The 15,119-nt window shown below is 40.1% G+C and overlaps 1 protein-coding gene across 1 annotated transcript; it reads right to left on the bottom strand.

Annotated features, from left to right (window-relative positions):
- Positions 1-2,102: 2,102 nt before the first annotated feature.
- Positions 2,103-12,093, bottom strand: LOC111601097. The gene is made up of 3 exons (XM_023317533.2): positions 11,945-12,093; positions 8,388-8,545; positions 2,103-2,313 (listed from the first exon to the last, which is right to left on the bottom strand). Exons 1-3 carry the CDS (start codon positions 12,087-12,089, stop codon positions 2,113-2,115), a joined length of 504 nt encoding a protein of 167 aa, XP_023173301.2. The 5' UTR covers positions 12,090-12,093; the 3' UTR covers positions 2,103-2,112.
- Positions 12,094-15,119: the final 3,026 nt, after the last annotated feature.

Raw genomic sequence — 15,119 nt, 5'->3', positions numbered from 1 at the left:
AGGGAGAGAGTTAAAGAAAGAAGAGAGAGTGATTTAGAATGCGAAATGAAGTGAGAGAGAGGCAGTAATTGAAAGACGGATAGAGAAAGGCGCAGAGAGAGACGAAGGGAAAGAGAGGAAATATCGAGAAAGAATGAAAAAGAAAGAGAGAGAGTGAGAGCTATGGTGAAACCTAGATAGAGGGTGAGAAAGGGAGAGCAGGAGGGAGAGATGAAACATAGACAGAGAGATAGAGAGAGAGAGAGATAGAGAGAGAGAGAGATATAGAGAGAATACTATGGAGCAAGACACAAGCGCAGAAAGAGACAGAAATATACAGTAAACAACATTTGAAATCTCTAACCCGAACTATGAACATATTTACCTTTTAGAAACCACGACCTTTAACCAAAAAAATTTTCCCTTGTTTGTCCATTCAGCTAAGAGTACAAAAGGCCTGGCTTCTATACAAGAAATGCATTCAATAAGTGCTATATAAATAGCGCGCATGATTGCAACAACATATGTAGGCAATACATCGAAACAATTTTATCAATTAAAGCAATTTCAATAACAAAAAGCAAGAAATTCTAAAAAAAAATTAATTTTTTTTTAGCACAAAACAAGAAACTATAAAAACTTATATAAAATTCGAATTACAAAAGCGCTTAATAATATTTAGAGAGTTGTATAAATGTGCGATGAAATATGTAACAAATTCCAGATATATGTCTATATATATTCTTAGATATATATTCCTGATCTGTATGAAGAGCTGGGTTGATATAAATTAAAACTAAAGTTGCCATTGAAGAACTTTCGCCAGTCTGATGAGCTTCAACTCACAGCTGTTATATATATATTATATATATATATATATTATATATATATGTCTATTAGTGCATTCAACCTTTGTCGTACGGCTGCTAATCATTCCTACTTGTTGACTTTTCAGCACACTATCCACAAAATGGTCCATCAACGAATCAATGGACTGTTGGGCATCGCGCGTTGGCCTGCATCCGTGTAGATTGAATAAAATTTCACGCTGAAAATCACATTGTCCGGCAACAAAAACAATTCCGTACCAGAGAAAGTTAAAAAACAATGCAAAACCCAACAAAAAAAATGGCAAAGAGTGCATTAGGCGAGCATGCACCACTAGAAAATACCCTGCAGTAAATAAAAGGCGTTGGTTTTCAGCATTTGCATTTGGCTATCGATAGAAGTTATATGTTCACAAGTCAATCATGCGCGCTTATCACATTTTTACAGGGTATTTCGCAGAAAAAGTTGCTGTTGCTTTTTTTAGCTGTGGCATGTTGATTTTTCGCTTCTGCTTCTGTTGCTGTTGCTACAATTCGTGTTGCTATTGCCATTGTCTCTTTTTATTGTTGCACGCATTTGAACATTCATGCCACTGATTGCTGCCACGCATAAAAAGCTCAGCGCGCAAACAAACACAGGCAGAACAATATGTGGAAAGCGTCAACCGAAGAATACCCTGTAAGCTGAACTGAAACTGAAACTTAGCAAGCATTTAAGCCAATAATGTTCTTTTAGATGGTAGCTAACCTTTGTGTTGGCTGTGAGAGTAAACTGACAGTATGCTAAGCTAGATGATACCCTGGAATACTAAAAATCTATGAGTTAAATTTTGAAATTGGTTTTGACAACATTCAAGCAATTAGATCTCGTATAAATTAGCAGAGTTCGTTTCAAGCAACTAAAGTTTAAATGTAGTTTGACTAAATAATACCCTATAATATTAAAAAACTTGGAATATGGGTAACACGAAACTTAATCAACATTTAAGCTGGTGATATAGTCTTACCTTGTTTAAACTAGCTTTTTAACTACTGCTCAACCTATATACCCCACTTGAATTGATTACAGGGCATCAGAATGGCCGTCATGGCCACCGCAACTGTCGCTGTACTCGACAGCAGCTGGGACTTCGATTATTTGGCCGAGAGGAAAACCACAGCAACAACATTTAATGGTCACATTGCGGACACTCGGCCCCGGATCTGGCCATCAATAATTGTTGCCCGCACCGGGCACAACGATTTTTTGTTTCATATTTTCTTTTAATCACATCGAATGTGTTTATATTTGGCACTTTGCTTAAACTCAAAATGGACAACACGCAGCCAGAATTTGAGTCACATCGTAGCACTGTCCCCGGGCATTGCACAGCTGCTGAGCAGAACGAGCTGCAGCTACAGTTGCCGCTCTGGACCAGCTCTGATACACATCCTGCACGCTCAGGCCATAACCGTCCATTAGCCAGCCTTGCATTTGTAGCGGAAAATCTTCGTAGACTGGCACTTGCTGCAATCAGAAGAAAGAAAGCAAATCTTGATTCATTAAGCGGACGAAACATAACGTCACAAAAATTTAATTTCCTGCACAACGTTGCGTATGAGCAATGTTCCACTTCACAAGTGCAACAACAGAAAATGAAATTAATAAAGGAACCGAGTTCAGACTGCAAAACGCAGCTAAATAGCAGAAAGAAAGAAAAAATAAAAAGGTTGCTTCACTTTTTTTCGTAGCTAATTAAAAGGGAAGCGAACGTCGACAGCTAGTTAATTGAAAGCTGTTGCCAGCAGTGTCAACGCATTTAAGCCATGTTTTAAGCACTCGCACACACAAGTATATTATTAAGTGCAGAGGTTAGCTTAAGGAGTTGCTCGCTGGAAGAGCTGAGATTTTATATAAGTTATCGTTGGATCTAGGTAGAGAAGGGGAAATAGGATCATTTCAGTGAGTGGAGACTCGCATTTAGGATTTATATAGTTAAGTTCTTGAGACGAACAAATGTTAATGAATTTCTCTTAAACACTGTTTCGTAGTCTGACTTCTCAATTTAACGAACACAGAATCCATTGCTTAGGGGAAGCAAAAGTTATGGGATTGAAGGCGGCTTTCACAGGGTAGCCTTAAGGGAATATTTGGCTTCAGACTTGTTTGCGCCTTCTTCTAGTTCAAGTGCCAGGCTAACAGATCTTTGAGCTGCAGTATCTATAAGCCTAGTCAAGCTGTTTGGGTTATCACCTAGACCTCCTAGATGATAGCACCTTGAGGACCAAGGAAACCAAGGAATGTCCTGATCTAAGGAAAAACTCTAATTCAAATCTGATCAATGCTTTTAGACAGACAGCCTACCTCGCCTAGACTTCCGGTTATATCTTGAGCTAATGTCAAATAAATTAGATAATCTTTCTCAAATATTACAAATTTTCGTCTAGACAGACAGCGTTATTAAATGAAAAGTATGTGAAAACTTCAGAAACTCCCTCTGCTCGTGCTGCTGTTACATCAAGGTGTTTGGCTAGCTGAGCGTGTGCTGCACTTCCGCTGACAGCACAATCACAGCAAGGTAAACGCTGCACAGTTTGCTGTAAGCCAGCAAAGCTGCGATGCGGGTCGACAAACTGCAGTCTATAAATTTTGCTTGCGCACGTTTCAAGCGATCATATTGAATGCGTTGTCCAAAATTCCTAGACCCAAGGGCATAAATCTACAGGGCAGTCGAGCAAACACTTGGACATTTTGTTAAGCATCACTGACGGGCTAATTAAAATTTGCCAATTAGACAGACAAACACTTGAGACACAGTGCAGCAGCTGGAGCACTGGAAGCAACAGCAGCAGCAGACCTTGGGTACGAACTTGAGGCAGGAGCAGGAGCAGTTGGACTTGGAGCCGATTAGGCGCAGTCGAGTGCAGCTTTCGATTTTGCCAATTTGTTCACTGTGGTTGGAATTATGCGGCGCGCAAACAACACGAAAGTTAATTAAAAATACATAAAAAAGGCGACTAAAAAAGCAATGCCGACTGCATAATGCTCGTGCGCGCAGCTATGTTTATTAGAAAAAAGCATAGTGTAGTTCACTTGCCAGGCTGCACTGTAAGCAACTAATTTGAACAGCTTAAAGTATAAGAATCTCCACTTAGAGGCAGTTTGAGCACGACACAAAACCAATATACTCTCTCTTCACTTTATGAACGTGTATTAAAATGTAAAAGAAATGCTTATCGCGCTAATGTCTGTCATAAAGCAAATGACAGCTTGTGTGTGTGGGCGTGGCAAGCGCATGTCCGCTTAATTATGGGCAAAAAACTGTCACGAGATTTTCGAGCGTCGCGTCGCGTCGCGTCGTTTGCTGAGTGCATGAAAAATGACGACGTTAAAAATGTGATAATTATTGCAACAATTTTTCCAAAGAGCAGCAAAAGAAGTAGAAGCAGCAACAGCAGCTATCTAAAATAACATAATTATTTATGGCAGGCAAGCGACGCCTTTGGGAGGGAGGCGACTCCAATAGCTATGAAAAGTGGCTCGAGCGCTGAAGCCGGAAGGCGAGCAACAACCAAGCGGAAGACCCTTGAAAAATTGTCCTCTTCTAAAAGATGTCCCTTTTCCACTCTCCCTCCCCTTCTCACCCCCTCTCTCTCTCTCTGTCGCTCTTTTGTTGTTATGTTAGATGCCACGCATAAATAAAGGCAAATTATTGAATGCCGAATCAGCAGCTGGAAGCAGGTGGCATCCGAACAAAACACTTTTCAATTAAGCAACTTGTCAGTAGGCCAAACGCAAAAGGGCTTAATACACTGCCTAAAGGGCATGCACGACTGTCGGCTACCCTGGCTGCCTGCTTAATAAGCCCTTAGCCTTAGAGTCAAGCAACTCAAAGAACTTGCCAAATATTTCGCTGGGCATGCAAAAATGTGAGGCACCCAAAAAATGTTTGGCATGCTGCTTCCTGCTGCTGCTGCGTCTTCTTTTTTTTGGGGCAAGCATATTTACGTTGCATGTATTTGCTGCTAACGAGCTGAAGAATTATGACTCCATTAGATAGAAGCCAGGCAGGGTTGGGCTTCAAGCAGGCTCAAGGACGCATAGTTAGCTTAAAGTTGCCGCCATTTGGCTTCTTTTTTCTCGGTGTGTGCGAGGAAATGCCGCCATTTTGTGCAGATTACGCTTTGATGAACTCGTAGTGAGGGCAGACAGCTCATGCAGCTAGCTGCCATACACATAACCAAAACCTAAAGCTGAATCGGAGCCAGTCTCGGCTACAGCTAGAGCTACAACTACAGCTAGAGCTCTCAGCTCTCAGTGCCATGGCGTAATGACAACGTCAACAAGATGCTGGCAAGATTGAATTTACCGAACAAACACTTTTCATTTGCAGTTGAATTAAGCAAAGTAATCCCTGGTGTATATCCTTGTTCATCTTTTTTTCCATCGAGTCAAGGACTTGGACGTGCCTGCAAACTAGCAACTCGGCAATTTGGCAAGAGCGCAACGCAAAGCCACATTAAAGACAGCCAGCAGCAGCAGCAGCAGCAAATGCAGCTGGATTTCAAGCAGCTCGTATAGACACTCGCAACAGCCGTTTAATGAGCAGCTAGAGATGAGAGCGTGTCGTGTCTTAATAGATGTAAATATAAATTCATCGGGAGTATAAGATTATGGCAATTTAGTGAAATTCTAAGAAGTCTGTCATGCATAGCAAGAGAGACCTTTGCATAGCCCTGAAGTATATATATTCTTGATAAAGAGCTTGTATAATAGTCTATACAACAGAAGAAAATAAACAAGAGGCCGATCTATATGACAGAAATGTTTCTATAACAGTTGAGTCTATATAACAGACCAGATATAAGAAATTAGTGTATATAGAAAAAGTCTATATAAGAGACAAATCTATTTTATAGTTATAAACAGTCTTTATAACAGTTGAGTATATATAACACATGAGTCTTTATAACAGCCAGACATAGCAAATTAGTGTATATAAGAAAAATCTATATAACAGACAAATCATATAAGACAAGTATATAAGTCTTTATAACAATTAGATCTACATAACCCTAACTCTTGGAAGTCACTATAAGGCATCAGTCGACACAACAAAATACTCTACATAGCATATGAGTTTGTATAACAGAGGAGTCTGCATAACAAATGTATAACAATGTGTATATATAACTAACTAGTCTATATAGCAGATAAGTTTGTATGGGTCTAGAGAACAGTTGAGTCTGTTTATCAGATAAGTCTACAGTGTGTGAGACTATCTAGCAGACAAGTCAATATAACAGATGAGTTAATATTACAGATTAAGCCATATAACAGTCGAGTCTATATAACAGACAAGTAGTGAGTCTATATCAATTTGTATAAAACAGGAATCTATATACAGGCGAGCCGATATAACAGATGAGTCAAGCAAATCTATATAACAATCAAATTTATAGATCCATATAACAAAGTAGTAGATAGTATAGATAGTATACTTATCTGTCATATATAATATATAGAAGAGATCAATGTTCATGCAGCCTGCACATTGACAAGATTTGATCATTATTCGATTACTATACACATCGTGTCACGACACGCACTCCGCTCCAGTAGCGCAAATATTCGTAGCTAAAAACGCGGAACGTCGAGTGTCAAATATGAAAATTAAAAGTAAATAGCCACGCCGAGCTTGGAGCGTGAGGCATGAGGGTTTTAATGCGCGCGGGCTTATCAATATGGAATATTTAATAGACCAGAGAAGCGTTCGAAATAAAAACTAACTAGCCAAGGCGAGGCCGCTGGGGCCAAACAAGCTATAAAAGCAGCAGCTGCTGTTGTTGTTGTTATGCAAAAATATTTGCATGATTCTGGACAGTCTAAAAATTGAAGGCAGCTGTCCCGAGGATAAGAGTAGCAGGATCAGAGGGAGCCGAAGGAGCAGCTACAATTTTGCAGACACAAAGAGCCAACCAAATCAAAGTAAAGTCCAATAGCATTTCAGCTTCTTCCAGCTCTCTGGCGAAAACAAGGCTAGATGAGGCTAGGCCAGAGCAGGCTACAGGCCAGAGGGCACATTCACATTCATTTATGCCGGCAATAATTAGAAAGTTTCCTTGGAGAAATTGCTTTTTGCACTGGCAAACTGTTGAGCTGATTGGACTTGGGCGATGGCAAAGCAAGAAGTAATCAATAAGAGCGATTAACGCTGCCGATATGAAGGGCATTACCCATAGCAGCTACCAGATTCCAATTGACTTGCAATGCTTACAACAATTTTAATTGCCAGCACTTGAACTCAATTGCTTCAATGACGAGCCAATACAATAATATTGTCTACATAAATATAATTATAAATTTTAAATTAAAATTTGCGAAAAAGGCATTATTTTTGCCTTGGAAATACGATTTTATAGAAATATTTAATTAAAATGTTGGCAAATGAAAATCGTTGGGAAATTAAATTAAATGAGAATAAATAGTTTATTAAAAACTAAAGTAAGGCATCAACTGGTCTTGTGTTAGTGTTTGTATTCTCTGATACCAAATTTAAATCAGGTTTCACTTGAGAATCTCAGAGACAGATGAGCTGCCTTAAATCTCTTTGAGATTCTCACAAATTCAAGTAAAGCTTTGCAGCTCTGCTTGAATTGTTTATGAAACATGTTTAAGCAAGACCCTTCTGTGTGATTCTCATAAACTCAATTGGACTTTCGGATTTTCTAACATTATTTATGAAGTATTTTTTCTCATGAAAGCAATGGCTGCTGAGAACTTCTCTAGTATTGACTATGAAGCATATTATCTATGTTTGCTATGTAAGGCTTTCGTAAGTATCCAAACATTTTAAAGTCTGCTTTCAGGTATCAGATATCGACAGGTATATAAATAGCTTACCTGCCACAAGTCACTAATTATGACAGTAGTGAAAGGCTTCGGCTACTCAATTGAAAGTACAAGTGAATGCCTAAAGGCGGTCACAAACTGATTAGATATTTAGATGAAGCGCCTTTCTATGCAATTCTCACTAACTCAAATAGCTTTAAGCTTATTTAAAATAGCTTATTAAATTTGAAAGTGTTATTATCTCCTTTGCTCTGCTCCCAAATTTGGATTCTTTTCTTTCTCTAACTCTTCTTCTTGACCTTTGTTGTTATGTGTGCTTTATTCAAATTTTGTTCACTCAACTGTATTTATAATTAGTCTAAATGCGAGTACAAATGATTTTTAATTTTTAAATCCCAGGCTACTAAGGAACACGCCTGCATCCACACAGAGTCTATAGCTCACTGTATATAGAGCTCAAAATAAAGTCCACCGCTTCAGTATCTCAGCTGAAATATGTTTCGGCACAATTCAGTGCACTGAGCTGACGAGCCCCGTTGACTTTAGTAAATGGAATTTTGGTTAGTGAAGCGTGTCCAGCACGTGGTCACGTGCCGCTGAACCCATTGCACTGACAGACATCTGAGCCGGAAAAAAGTTTTAAATGCCCCCAAAGCAGTAGGGGGAAATTCGCGTGATTTATGTTTTCCTTTTTTTCGCAGGGTCAGAGACTTTATTCGGTGCTCGATATGGCTTTAAGTGGCTCATACCTGAAATTCATTTGCCATGGCGTTCAGCCAGCTGGCGTCCACTTGCTGTTCCACAATCAACTCCTGCTCCTGCTCCTGCTCCACCTCTAGCTCGAGCCCTGGGTAGTTGCCAGAATTTATGGCCGTTGCTAATTGGTAGAGCAAAAAACCGCTGCGTGCTAAAAGACAAAAGAAAAGTAGCGGAAGATGAGCAAAAACTTGGCTTTCAAAAAATCTAAAATCTAAGCGATGTCCGCTAAGCAGCACTCGAGTCCACTTCGGGGCGAAGCTCATTAAGATTTTTCTTTGACTTTGACTGAGGTGCTTATTGCCTGTCTGTCTGTCTGTCAGTCCGTCAATTGCAATTGCTGTGAATCACAACAACGAAAAACTTACTTCACTTTCAGGTGATTGGCAAGTGAGTACATGAATCATTGATAAAGCGTATCAAATTGCAGTCATTAGACAAGTAACTGACTTTGATGGCCAAACAAAAGGCATTGCCATTACCATTGCCATTGCCATTGCCATTGCCGTTGCCGTTGCCGTTGCCATGGCCTTCCATGCGCATTATGCCCAACTATTGATAGCAGTCTGGCAATCAACGGAACACTCAAGTTATTCTCTCTGATGAGCTGAGCTCAAAAAAAAACACGACCAAACCCGACAAGCAAGCAGGCAGTCAGCCAGGCCGCCTTTGCTCCTCTCTGGTAACGGAAATCAAATTGTTTGATAATCAAAAGATATACGCAAAAGAAAACGAAAGAGAAGAAGGTAAGTGAAAAAGCAATTGCAATTGCCAAAAGGATTTTCGCTAAGAACAAAATCAAAAGGAATAGTTGTACTTGCAATCCGGAAATCTAAGGGTAGACAAAGAGTGCTCTGCTTATGAATGTATATAAGTATCTTAGAGGTCACAGTAGAATTATACTCTTTAGCCAAGCTGCCAAAGTCAAAAAATATATATGTATATTATATATATATATAATTATAAGCATCGCTCTTCTATGCAATTCTCATAACGAACGTTAGCTTCATCAGTTGCCTCGACTTAAGTATTTCTTATATCAAACAGCTGCTCTTAACTTCCATATATGCTGCCACTGTAAAGGAAAACAAGTTATAAGTAACACCCTTCTATGCAATTCTCATAAATGCAGTTCCGTCAAAGAAATCAATTCAATCGAAGCCAAATAATTCAGAGATATCTTAAATATATCTAAGTCAAGTAAGCTATGCAGCAAAGGTTTAAGAAGCGTACAGCTTAGCACTGCCCTTCTTTGCGATTCTCATATTTTACTATCTCTGTATAACTGCTTATTATTATCAAAAAAAAACCTGCTCTAGGCAACATTCTTCCCTACACAGCTCGTATCTCTGACACACAACAAACGCTCTTCTCTGCAATTCTCATGAGCTCAACTCGAAGCATCAACTTCAGCTGCAGCTCAACAAGTAGTATTATGTGAAAGCAATTCAACCTATACCGTCAAATGAACGTAATCTTTTTTTCTTTCAGCAAGTTCGCCTTGTGCCCAAACTAGTTTTCCACTTGATTCCATTCGAGTTGCATTTTCCTGCATTTTCCGCTGCATTTATTCATAATTGGACATTAACTGTTCAGCATGTGTCTCAACTCAGCTATTTCATACTTTTTTCATTTGTTTTTTCCGTTTTCCTTTTGCATTTTGAAAATCAGTTTATAACTTTCCACACTCATTACGCATACGACTCGTTGACGTTAATCATACGCCATGTTCAACGCGCAAAAAACTTTTGCACTCGCTCCCTCTCCCGCTCCGTGTGCTTTTCTGTTTTTCTCACTGTTTCCATCTCTCAGTTTCTTCTTTGTTTCCAAGCAATAAATCACATTTAAAGTTGAGCAGCGCCAAATAAATGAGACAACTGACCCAAAATGTCAGACAGCTGCGAAAGCGAAAACAAAAAGCCAAAAGCGAAAGTTGTTGTTGCTGTTGCCATTGTTGCTGTTGCTGTTGAGCTGTTGCATAATAATATTTACATTTTTCCTTTGCTCTTGCCATCCTAATGGCAACTGGCTGGCATTTAGCCGCGTCGCGCCAGTTTGCTGTGGCATAACTGTGTTAAGTGTTATCAGCGACGCTTAATGATGCCAAGAATAAGCTCGGACATGCACTCTCGAGCAGCGGCAGCTGCTGCTGTAAACAAACCAGCAACAACTGCGAGCGTGACAAATGACACCAGCGCGACATCAAAATGCTGCAACGGAAACGAGCCAAAAGGCAGCAGCACACATGCTGGCAACAGCCAAGAACAGTTAAGCGGATACAGCAATTGTCAAGTGGCACAGTAGACGAATGACTAAAAATAGTCGAGAACGACGCACAATGCAAACAGAAGCAACAGCAGCAGCAGCGGCAGGAGCAACAGTGAACACTGCTTACGTGAGCAGACCGGAAAAGCAAAAACTGACTTAGGCAGGCCAAGCACAGTTCTAACAAGTGCTGCAAACAAAAGTTGCCCTTAAACTGTTTCAAGTTGAATAAAACAGAAATTCCTCATGAAAAAAAGACTTAACTAAATTAAAGCAGCTGCTCTTGAAAGCAAACGACTGTGTTCATACTCTGCTTGAGCCCTAATGGCAGCTGAAATCTTCTGGACTTTGCTATTGTCACTTGGACTGCGACTTCAGGCAGTCACTTTTCGAGTGTAAACTTCGTTTTTCTATATTTTCAGAAATTAGAAAAGCTTTTTGTGCCGCTTCCACACTCTATGTGAGTGTCTTCTTCAAGCTCTTTCTACTTGTAAGAGATTCGGTTATTACTACTTTAACTATGAGTCTGGGCAGTGTCTTTCATGCTGCAACCTTTGATCTCTCTTTTTCTCACTGAATCTTTCTGCTTTTATCTCTCAATCTGTCTCTCTCTTTCTTCATGCTGTCGCTTCCCCTTCTCATTTGCTCTCTCATTCTAAGTCTTACGTTCTCTGTCTCATTCTGTCTCTCTCTCTCTCGCTCCGCTCCTCTCTCTGACACTTTTTTTTCGCTCATTCGCCTTCTTAGTCTTTCTTTCTTTCACTCTTTACTTTGATCTCTGTATCTTTCTGTTTCTCACTCTATCTATATCTCTCTCTATTTCTCTATCTCGCAAACTCTCATTCTTCCTCTCTATCCCTTTCTCTCTCTCTTAAACCTCTCTCATTAAAATTGAATAAAGCAAAGCCAAGCAATCTGAGCTGAAATCCCTAACTAAGTACTACATAATTTATATCTATTAATTCTTACAGCATTCCTCACTAGTTCATAATCACTCACTCTTTAGGCAGTCTTCACTGTGCTCATCGCTGGCTGTTGCCGTCTCGCGCTCGCTCATGGAATGCGCGAATGACACTTGAGTTATTTTTGGGTTTTGCGCGCTGTTGCGACCCACAAAAACTAAAAAACTGGTCCAACTAAATGCAGCAAAACGAAAACCAATTACGAATTCGTTGACTTTTGCCACACACACACAATCGTAATTCGAGTGGCATGCCACAGTGCGTATGCGTGATAAACAAGCCCTAATTGCATGTGGGTAGCAGAAAAACAAGGTAAAGCTTACCTGCTGCTGGCACCTGGGCCAGCATACGCTCAGCTGGCATCAGTTGCACAGTTTCCCTGTCCGCTAATGAGGCACTCGAAGGGCCTAGAGCAACACTCGCTGCGGCAAGCAGCAGAGCAGTGAGCGTACGTAACGCATACGCCATGTTATCCAGCTGCAAAAGCAAAGCACAAAAAGTTACAACAGCTGCTCCACTCTCTTCGCTTAACATAATAAATAAACTCTATTCATTCAGTTGGACAGCGAGCCATTCAATTGTGTCCGGCGCATTAACAACAATGCACTTAACACAAAACCTGGCATTGTGCTCTGTGCTTCGACCCTTTCAACTGGCCCGAGGCACAGACTTCATTGTTATCCTGTCACCTTCGCTGACAGCTGCAATACGTATTAGAGTCGGCGTGAGAGCTTTGTTACAACTAATATTCTGCTAACGATTCACTTTGACAAATTTATCGATAAGTGGGCAAAAGTAGCTATCGAAAATATAAATGAAACTAAATTCAACTTTTGGAGACGCTAGCTGGAAAGACGTACGAGATATGGTCTGATAACTTCAGTTAATCGATTTCATTGAAGCAATAAAAGTTATCGATACTTCGATACAGTAGACGAACCTCTTTGAAGTCTAGAATAGATCAAGTCTAGCTCAGATCAAACCGTTTTTACATACGGACAGTCGGCTGAATAGACAGACGGACAAAGCTAGATCAGCTCGGCTGTTGACTCTGATCAAGCATATTTATATATATATATATACTTATGCTATCTGCCACGCCTCCTTTTGGCTGTTACATACACTCAAAGAAGACTATTATACAAACAAGATATTTGCATTTTTAATGGAAAAAACTAGCAGCATATGGAACCGGAAAAAATTTGATGAAAACAATTTTTTTAGAAAATTAATCGAAAATCGATCAAAAAATATCAAAATCTATCACAATGTGTTATAATTGAGAAATGTTCATCGCAAAGAATTTTACATGCATATACTATGTATATATAGAAGATAGTTATATGTCTCTATATGTATATATTTCCTAAGATCGCTAGTTCGTTTCTTGCTGTTCAACACTAACTCAAATCCAAGTAATCGATAAGTACTCATCGAAAATTGTAAAAAAAACCTATACAACATATAAATCAGAGTATATATAGAATACATATAATAAACTACTTCATGGAGAACTCGTTGATACGTTCAATAATTATTCCTAAACATTTTTTATTTAAATTAAATTTTTCTAGAATTTTCAGATTTCTATATCGAATCCTAAAGTTTCTTCAATATATGTTATCGACTTTTTGTACATTGATTCACTTTCGATATAAAATTGTATCTATCTCAAGCTATATCTAACAGAAACTGAAAGGAAATTTGTGTTCTACATCAGCTGCCCTCTAGCATCCCATTCCACAGGCAACACGCTGCAGCAGCATCAGAGATGTTCGCTTGCTCTTGCTTAGGGGCTTATTAACGCCTAGCTAGATCAGCAATATGACGCACGAATCTCTTGGCTTCGCTTGTGGAGCACTTTGGAGTGGGCGGAAGATTTATGAGGCGAGCCGAGTTGAAGGGCCTTTCACTGTTTTGGCAGCAATTAAGCAGCTTAAGAGCTGGCACCCGGCTAAAACTTCAAGTTGCATTTTGCAATTTGCCAACTGCCAAATGTCGAACGAGCTGTCTATTTGTATAGAAAAGGGTGGCGAAGCGGGGGCGTGTCGTGCCACCCACTCGAAACTGTAGCCACTGCAAATTGCATTGTTCACTCGCTGGCTGCTTTGTAATTTAATGAATAAACGAGCGATTCACTACAAATTTTATAAGAAGCAAAAAAAGGAATACGAACACAGCTGTGTGGGCGTTAGGCAGGCGTGAGGGCGTGGCTGATTGTACACATGCCAGCCACGTTTAATGTGCGCAACTAAAGTGCTTGCCTCGCCTCGCCTCGCCTCACCTCGTCTGTCGTTGACAACAAATGCAGACAGGAAACAGTTCCAGGACGCAGCGCCTGCCACGCCCAGCCGCCCACACACACACTGCTGTCGCTGCTGTTTGCTGTCTCTGCGGCCTGACAAAACAAACAAGCAACGAGGAATTGTAGTTCGCTCCGTTGTTGTGCTCCTACAGCAAAGACGATAACGAGCTGTGGAGCCAAAGAGGTGCAAGCAGATTTTTTCGGTTAGCCCCACAGACAAAAGCGCAATGCTTCCGCCCTCACTCACTCCGCTCGCTGCCAAATGAGAGTTCTCGAAAGCAAATTCAATTCAATTTCACTCACAGTCCCAAAAGTTCTTAATAGACCCATCAGAAAACTCAGTTTAGCAACAGATTTGAAAGGCGAATCAGTCACGAATTCCATTTCCAAATGGCTAAATCGAAATTGTTTTTATCCCTTGGCCCATTGCAGTTGCTGGCAAATTGTTGTTTATGCCATGCGCCACCTAAAATCTGAACTGTCTGCTCTATTAGGAGGAGATCTTTCAATGTGATTTAGCTTGGATTCAAAAATAGCTAACTTCCTGCTTGACCTATCTCTCTCGGTCTCTCTATGTCTGTATATATATTTATATATATATATATATATATATATATATATATATATATATATATATATATATATATATATATTTATATATATATGTCTGTCTGTCTCTGTCCCTCTCTCGCTAGCTCTATCTTTGTCGCTCACTCTCACCCCAGCTCTTGCTTCTAATCTTCTCTTGCTTGCTAAGTCTCTCTCTCTCTCTTTTTCTGTGTCTCTCTCTCTCACTCTCTGCCTCTCAATCTCTCTCTCTCTCTCTCTCTCTCAAGCTTTATTTGTCGCTCTCTCTCACTCCACTCACTCACTCTTTTTTCTAATCTTCTCGAGCTGGCTTGCTCTCTCTCACTTACTCTCTTCCCGCGTCTCCCTATCTCGCTCTCTGACTCCCATTCTCACTCTCTCTGGCTGTCTCACTCTCTCTTTAGCTCTCTCTCCTTATCTCTTACTCTTTCTCTAGCTTTCTGTCTTCTTCTCTCTGTCTCTATCTTACGCTCTTTAAGCTACCCTCACTCCATTTCTGTCTCCTGCGCCTCTTTCTAATTTTCTCTCACGCTTTCCTTTTCCTCAATTCTATCTTTCAGGCCCACTCTCTCCCTCCTTTTCATTGCCTGACACAGCCTGACTTG

This window comes from Drosophila hydei, unplaced genomic scaffold (genome assembly GCF_003285905.1).
Source record: "Drosophila hydei strain 15085-1641.00,03,60 unplaced genomic scaffold, DhydRS2 tig00008135-arrow-pilon, whole genome shotgun sequence".
NCBI classification, from domain to species: Eukaryota; Metazoa; Arthropoda; class Insecta; order Diptera; family Drosophilidae; genus Drosophila; species Drosophila hydei.
The sequence above is the reverse complement of the archived record's forward strand: the minus strand, read 5'-3'. Positions and strand labels throughout refer to the sequence as shown.

What these genes read in the sequence shown, in the direction of transcription:
- LOC111601097 (XM_023317533.2), bottom strand. Translation starts at nt 12,089, where the DNA reads ATGGCGTATGCGTTACGTACGCTCACTGCTCTGCTGCTTGCCGCAGCG. An exon ending in GGCCCAGGTGCCAGCAGCAG is followed by an intron (nt 8,546 to 11,944) that starts GTAAGCTTTACC and finishes TTTGTCTTTTAG; the next exon opens with CACGCAGCGGTTTTTTGCTC. An exon ending in CCATGGCAAATGAATTTCAG is followed by an intron (nt 2,314 to 8,387) that starts GTATGAGCCACT and finishes TTCTGATTGCAG; the next exon opens with CAAGTGCCAGTCTACGAAGA.